Source organism: Cariama cristata, unplaced genomic scaffold (genome assembly GCF_000690535.1).
Source record: "Cariama cristata isolate BGI_N322 unplaced genomic scaffold, ASM69053v1 scaffold33986, whole genome shotgun sequence".
Classification (NCBI taxonomy): domain Eukaryota; kingdom Metazoa; phylum Chordata; class Aves; order Cariamiformes; family Cariamidae; genus Cariama; species Cariama cristata.
The window spans coordinates 1,796-9,743 of record NW_009620944.1 but is presented as its reverse complement, the minus strand read 5'-3'; the positions used below and the strand labels follow the sequence as shown (position 1 = coordinate 9,743).

General features: G+C 53.7%; 1 protein-coding gene across 1 annotated transcript; it reads right to left on the bottom strand.

The window, feature by feature from the left end:
• Nucleotides 1–6,193: 6,193 nt before the first annotated feature.
• CCDC71 (coiled-coil domain containing 71) lies at nt 6,194–7,387 on the bottom strand. Its single transcript, XM_009701787.1, has one exon. It carries the CDS (start codon nt 7,385–7,387, stop codon nt 6,194–6,196), a length of 1,194 nt encoding a protein of 397 aa, XP_009700089.1.
• Between the last annotated feature and the right edge of the window lie 561 nt (nt 7,388–7,948).

Below are 7,948 nucleotides of genomic sequence, written 5' to 3'. Positions count from 1 at the left end.
GGAGCCTGGCGGCGGAGCCGGCAGCACCGGTCCCAGCCGGAGCGGGTCGCTGATGCTGGCTCTCTTAGAGACAATGGTTGGCAGAGACGAGTGAGAAGGGCCGGGCAGTGCCCACCCAGAGCCCCCACATGCCTCAGAGCGGCTGCTGTGCCTCCGCTTGGGAAATGCTGCTCCTCAGGAGTGCTGCACCAGGAACCAGGAGGAGGGACTGGCATCACACACCGGTGCCTTCCCTGCCACAAATGCCGACACTCGTTTCATCTCGTCCCACGTCTGGGCAGCGTGGCAGAGGTGAGGCAGGAGGGGAGGTATTTCTGGGGGTAGCTTTGCAGCACCTTCTCTTTTACAACAGCACCGCATGCCTGACTCTGTCTGTGGGAATCGCCAGACTCTCACAGGGGCTGCCTGTAGCAACAGGAACAGAAAGGGCTAATTAAGACAATAAGGAGAGAGTCCCAGACGATAATAAGGCCTTTAAGGGACTCCCTGGGGCAAGGCCTAATTGTCCCTGAAGGGGAAGGTATTTCAGATGATCACCAGCAAAGGGCTACGCTCCCTGCAAGGGCAACCAGGCAGCGCCAGTTTGTGCGACCGATGAAGGACAGAAACCAAGGGTTAGGAGGGGCACCTGCTCCAAAAGGGCACCCCCCGCCTGTACCCCAGAGCCTGCAGCACCAGTGCCTGCGCAGTGCTGCCAGCCAGGGCAGGACGGGCTCCATCAGCCAGGCAGGGACAGAGCGGAGGCAGCGCTACTGTATGGCACAGACCTGGCTCCTCTATTTGCCCATCTCCTCCTGCAGCAGAAGCAGAACCTGGCTGGCCAGGTGCTGCTGGCATCTGTGGTTTCCCCTAATCCCAGCTTCTTGCTTTTTCACCAGACCTCCTTGGTCTTCCTAAGCCAAGTGAGGGATCTGGCCTCAGCACCGCGGCTCTGGAGGAAGCAGCTGGCCAAGCTGTGAGTGCTACCAGTCACTACAGACAGGGTTCACTCGACACTGGGAGCTGACCTAGTGACAAGAGTTGGCTCTCTTGTCTTCTAGGACAAGATCTCTGCTCCACCAGCCAGCAAGGCACCTGGCACCTTCCTGACAGCACCCAGCTCCAGGCAGGGTCAGGCTGTGAGGAGAGGGAAACCCAAGCACGGTGCTCTCTAGCACAGAGTCCTGAACGCGAGGGCCTAGGAGCAACCTGCCCTGCTGCCCTCTCCACAGGTGGTGCCAGCCCACCCAGCTCACAAAGCCAAGGGCTGCAGCACTGTCGAGAAGGTGCGAGGTGCCCCAGAAGAGCTGTCCTCTCCTCAGGCCACCTCAGCTCCCAAAAAGCCATCCCTATCTGACCACAGGAGCAAACGGGCTAGTGCCATGTTGAAGACTGAAACAGAAACTGTCACTTTCACACAAACCAACCAACCTGCCTGAGCAGCAGGTACTCCACACAGCTCAGCACCAACCCTGCCAATCACGGCCAAAACAAGGATCCTCCCACCTAAACCTGCCCTCCTGCGCGGGAAGCTGCCCAGCTCACGTCGCACTGTCCAGCTGTAGCTGAGAGACAAACCTGCTCCCTGTCCCCACGCATCCCTTGCACCCTGGCCGAAGGCCCAGCTCCCAGACACCGCAGGGAACTTGGACCCAAGGGGGAAGAAGAGCTGGAGTGGCTGCATCCCCCCACATGCTGGCAAGGTCTGGCCATGAACACGGCACAAGTCACAACCGAAAGGGCTCAAATGCTGTGCTTCAAGCTGAAAACCCAAAGCCCCCCAGCCCCCCCTGCCACAGCTGGAGCCAGGGGACTTCCACCAGCTCGACTGGATGCGAAGCGCTGCTGGTGTACAAGGGGGGCCCAGAGGACACACGGCAGAACAAGGACAGGGCTGCAGAGCTGGGTGCACAGCATCGCCCACCCGTGCTGCTCTGCTCCCAACCTCCCAGCGATGCTCTTAGATGGCAACTGGCTGAACTCTGTGCAAGGAAACACCAGGCACCGAGGGGTCTCAGCCCACTGCCCCCCTGGCCCTGCGAGTGTGACTGCTGCAGACTGGGTGGGCGATGCCCTGATCTGAGAAGCATCCAGCTAGGCCAGTGCTCACAATACTCCAGGGAACACACGTCCTCCTCCTCGCACTGAAATACCACCAGCAGGTTACAAAACAGGAGTAACAAAATAATCCCTTCTTATTTTGCAGAAAAGTGCTTAAGAAATTCTGTACAAGGATCGCTATGGCAGCTGGCTCTGGGGGGGGATGCAAACAGTTTGGAAGCAGCAGCACCACGCTACATGGCTTGCAGGGAAGAGGCCAAGGAGAAACTTCTCCAACTAAAAGTAGTGGCAGATGGTGAAATCTGATCACAGTGGACATGAGCTTCAAAACATTTCTACTGATTAACAATGTGATTTCAACTGGTATCTGATGTCAGCTTCCCCTTCAGCTGCCTGCTGGACAAGCTGCTCTCCCCATGGACCTTGCTGACGGACATCTGAAGCATGCAGGAAGCTCAAGAACCTTGTCTGGTGGAGGCGAAGCATAAACTCTTGCTTCTTGGCAGCTGAATAAAAGGAGAAACGATTTCCATAAAATCAGTCAGAAGAACAGCCCTTTGACCGCTGGCTGAATAATTTCTAGAAGTGACAGCAGCACAAACCCATGTGGTAAAAGCATTCTTAAGAGAGTCTCCAAAGCTCTCGGCTGACACGGTGCCCAGGAACAGCATAGGTTGGGTTAGGCACTTGGATGAATGCAAAGCGACTAATACAGAAACAGGTCTGAACAACCTGCATGCAGCACGCACAGCAGAGACCACAGCACTCCAGGCCACATATTTCTATACGCCCTGCCAGTTACTGCTGCGCAGATGCCTGGAAGGCAAGTGTTACTCTGCTGTCACAGAATAACGTGGGGTGGAAGGGACCTCGGGAGGGAGATCTCTGGTTAGATCAGGTCTTAGGCAGGTCTGGTTTGATCAAACCCTTCATCCTCCCTAAACAGGCAGCAGCGTCCACAACACAGCCCCTTCTGCAGCCTCCTGCACATCAGTGTCAAAGGCCCAGGACACCAGGAGCACCCGCACCCAGCCATGAGATGAAGGACGGCTGAGCCAGCCACCTGGTGACAGGCAGCAGTTGCTGACATGGGCACCAGGGGCTGTAAAGCCCCTCTGTGAACAACCAGCTGCAATCCTTCCAGCCAAGTTTCCAAATCACCTGCGAGGGGCAGAGAATCGAGCTCCAGCCCTGCCCAGTAGCTCAGGGGCCCTGCGGTCTGTTAGAGATGTGCAGAAGAGCTGACAGAGACTGGACTGATGACGGGCAAGTCCCTGAGCACAGAGCTACAGGGTGCTCGCTTCCCTGGCAGAAGCCTCAGTGACACAGAAGCATTTCTAATGCTCATCTCTCCCTGTGGAGCAGAAGAGCTCTTGCTGGTGGCCTGGGAAGGACACTGGCCAAGCCATCGTCACCAAGCATTCACAGAACTCAGCTCGGTGCTGGGAAAGGCATGGCAGCACTAAGGCAGTATGTTTTGCTGGATGTGTTAAGCAGTAGTACGAGCCAAATCCTCGACTGGCAAAGATCCAAGCTGTGAAAGACAAGAGGTGATGGAGAAGAGTGGGGAGGCAGGTAGCAGTGCAGCTGGAGGAAGAGACACAACGAAGAGGGGGGATATGGCCTGGTAAGCTAGCCTCCGGTGCCCAGCTTCCTGCTTGGGCTGGAGGAGAAGCAACCTCAACCCAAATTCAGCCTTGCTGACGCATAGTTGTTTTTCCCACTGGAGGCCAGGCGCTCAGCTGGGATGTCTGCACTGCACGAAGAGGTTCCAGAGACAGCTCGGTGCCCTTATAAGGGGCTAGGAACAGGGGAAGCTGCTGAGCAGCCTGTCAGACAGCAATACTGCAGGCAGGAGTTCAGAGCCCTCCTCGGGAAACAGCCAAAAAGAGAAACTCCAGTGCAAGACTTCAAGACCTGGCATTTGAGAGCGTGGGAATAAGAAAGGTCTGAAGGACTGGGAACAAAAGGGACAAAACAATTTTTGGCTGGTTAAGAGTGATGGAGGGTCGCTGTTCATCCAGCATCATGTCAGGACAGGGAACTCTCTGCCAGGGCATTTTAAAACATAGAAGCAGAAAATATTTCCTCCTCCTCTGCAGCCAACCAGCGGCATTCACAGGTCAGTCTCAAACACTGCAAGTTACGATCTCTGACAGCAACTCAGATACGCACGGTAACCACAAAGAACCTGAGCATGTGATTCAGAGCCTGCAATCATCCCCCGACGGAGAACCTCCACCCTCCTCTGCCTGGGCAAGGAGGGAGAACCCTGGCTGTGCCTCGAGACACCTAGCTTCTCTGCCCTCTCACTCCCTCATGAATCTCCTCTCTCTTCTCCATGCCATGGTTCTCCTCTCTAAGCTGGGCATCAGGCGCTGACCCCTTTTACAAAGCACTGAAATCCAGCCAGGTGCTAGGGAGGGGCTGAAACGTAAGGAGCTGGGGCTTCCCACGGGAGCTCATCCCTTCAGCCAATGTCCGCAGAGATTACTAGGTCAGACAACTGGTATTTTGAGCTGGTGAGAGAATGAGTGGATTACCGGCCCACTGCTGCAGAGATCTGAACATACAGTAGTGGCGTACAGAGCTGGGTCCGTGCCTGGCCCAACGCTGCTCCTCTCCCCGAGCTGCCAGGTTCTGCTTTTGCAGTATCCCAACGCAGATTGCCTCATCAGAGACCATCCCTCCGAGGTGACAGCGTCAGCACCTACCGCTCCAACGTGCTGTTTCTCCTGGAGCTTGCAGATCCCTCCCTGTGGAGAGTAGACCCGACCTCCGCCAGCGCACAGCCTGTGCTTCCATCCGACAGCATGCCCTGGGCACAGGAAGGCTAACGCAGCCGTCTGCAGCAGCTCTGTGCTCCAGGAGCTTTCACACCTGCCACACACCTTCTCACAACATCCCAGACACTCAGTAAAGCTGTCACCCATCACAACACGGTGCCAATCTCCCCTCCTAGTGCTTCACCCCCACAAACTGACAGAAAGAAGCTCTCTATGTTTAAGCGCTGGCATATATCCTCTCAACTCTTTCACTTTTCCGCTTTAATTCAGGCTCAAATATCCCACTGAGCTCTGGGACTGGCAGGACGTATCTAGTACATTCAAACGCAGCCTGTGTCTCCTCTACTGGCACCTAGAACCTGCTCCTGAACCATCCAGCAACAGCAAAGCAGTTATGTGGTGGGCAGGACACTTTATGCAATTCCTGTTAACGTCTCCAGCTCTAACAGTCACAGTTTGTGTTCTACCTCTGCATCTGAGGTACAGGAAAGCGGAGCAACACTGGGTGCTGAGGAGGAATTGCTCTTTGGAGCCAAACCTCTGCCGTGAGTTCAGAGTTTCTGCTACCAACAAATGGAGGAGGCACCTAGAGATGTCAGGCAGACTTGCAGGCAACAGCCCCCTAACACTCCTCGACTCCTGTGCAGAGGTAATACTGAAAATATGATTAAAACTATAGTCAACTATCAGCTGGTAATTCTCCAAATTGCTTGGCATTTCTGGAAACAAACAAGTGCCTATAACTCTGCTTGCCTCTGAGCTGCTCAAGAGAGGCCAGAACAGACTGTCACAACACTGAATCACAAAGAAATCCTGGCACCTTTCATCAAAAGACTGGCTGAAGGGGAGGGGGAACAAAAGCTATCAAACCCAATCCCAGAGGGATGGAGGAAGTGCATCCGCCCACAGTTGCTGGGCCATATGCACATATATGGATATACAGATATATAGATAATAAAGTTATAAAATTTGAACAAAATAAAACCAGTAAATGTACAGCTTGAAAAAGAGCAATATCACAGTGCATCAATGTCATGAGAAAGTCCCGGGTTCTCGCCCTGCATGAGAGCGCAGCCTGCCATGTTCAGAAGAGCACTCGCGGGAAGTGAGCCTTCCGACCTACTCGGCTTGCCACGGGCAAGAGTCACCGTCCCGCATTCCCAAACAGGTTTTTGTATTTCTGCAGTCAGTTCTGCATAGCAGCAGCAGATAGGCAGAAACAGCGCGAGAGCAGGCTGCTCCATCTGCAGGTTAGTCGACATCGTCACCAGGCACCAGAGATCCAGAGTTGCTCTTAAACATCTCCACGCTCTGGTGCCGGGCTCATATTTACTTACTTACAAAAAAAAGTGACCAAATGAAGAAACTCAGGGGACGCTGTGAGAGTGGGACAAGGGTCGAATTCGGATCACGGGGGACAGGTTGACCCTAAGAATCTTCTGTGCTCTCCTCCTCACTTCATCATCAGAGGAAGAGTTGCCCACCTTGATGGCCCGGAATTTCAGCAAGTTCAAAGTGCTCTGAGCCTGTTGAGATTTATTTCGGACAGCAATGGTATTTGCTTTCTTCCTCTGTGGTGCTTCTCTTGCCTCCGTAGCTCTTCTCTTCTTCTGCACACCACTCTCCCGGTAAGTGCTGCTGGCCTTCCACTCTGTTTTCCCCACCAGAGCTTCCTTATCTTTGATTTTCAAGGTCTTGGACTGCGGTGCTGTGGTGCAGCCCTGGGACGAGTTGCCTGTGACTCTCCCATTGAGGACTCCCGAGGCTTTGCAAGCATTGCTCTCCTGCAGCACTCCACCCTTTGGTCCCTTCAGAAGATTTAAAGCAAGGGTGGCAGAATCTGGTGCTTTCTTTATCAAACGCTTGTACCCCTTACCTTCTGATATTTTAGCGGTCTTGCCTGAAGAAAACTGCCTCGGCGGACTTGAAGCCTTGAGGAGTTTAAGGTCCGAGGGTGAGATCCCAAGACGCCCCTGTGTGTACTTGGACTCCAAACAGGACGCGGTAGTTTTCAGCGGCACCAGAGCTTCCAGAACTACCGACAGTCTCATGGCTGGATACACGTCAGGATACAGGCTTGTAGGGAAGCCCACTGCCGTGGCCTTGGACTTGCCGGATCTTGTCTGCTTCAAGGAGCTCAAGAGGAGATTTGTGGAATCCCCTTTAGAGACAGGCTGAGCGGAAACTTTCGAAGAGTTCACCGAAACGCTGGTCGGTGAAGCAGACACCTTTGCCACGGCTGCGGTGTTTCTAGCCGGACTCTTAGCGGACTCAGCAGCATTGGCGCAGTTGTGCGGGGTGCTCTCTTTTGTTTGACTAGGCGTGTCTGCCGTGCACGAGCTGTACCCATACACATCCTTACTCCTCAGAATTGTGGGCTGGTAGCCCTCCTCCTTCAGGCTCTGAATGAAGGCCACCAGCTGGGTCTCTGTGTCCGAAAGGTCCTTGGACATGGGGTTGAAGACTCGGAGGGCTTCCTCCAGCACCTTCTGTCCTGCAGAGGAAATTCTCGACCAGGAATGGACAGCTTTTTCTTCCACATTGTTCACTGCAATATTCATGGCATTAGGCAAGCAGGTGCTTCAAAAAGGTCCAAATTACTGGAAAAACAACCCTTGACACCTCAAGAGGAGAGAGAAGATAGTTAGCTTACAGCAACTGAAATCATCTCACGTTCTTAAGCAGGGACCTGACACCACTAAGCCCAGGCATGGCTACTCACAAACACTGGGTCAGATTCTGGGCATAACCCAAGTTAGAAGCATCATCAAGAAAATCCCATCACTGATTCATCTCCAAAGTAAAACTGAAACATCTCACACAGAAATATCCTCAAACCTAAACAAAGATTTCAGGCAATCCCATCCAACCCATCCCAAGATGAAGGGTTCCAATGGTTAAGTCAGTAAAATCTGCAGCTTGTTTCCAGTTTGAGTTTGACATGCCCCAGCTGCGGGTAACCAGATCTCATTTTGCCCTAGTAAAGCAGCCCGTCATTGAACCCTCTCCCTGCGCATGCACTGAGAACAGCACGATCAAGCCGTCTCAACACTAAGAACCCTGAGCACCTCAAAGCCATCCCAGCGTCATGTTCAATTTTCCAGCTTCCTAACTGAGTCTGC

Excerpts from the sequence above, each read along its gene's own strand:
- CCDC71 (XM_009701787.1), bottom strand. The coding sequence starts at position 7,387 with ATGAATATTGCAGTGAACAATGTGGAAGAAAAAGCTGTCCATTCCTGG.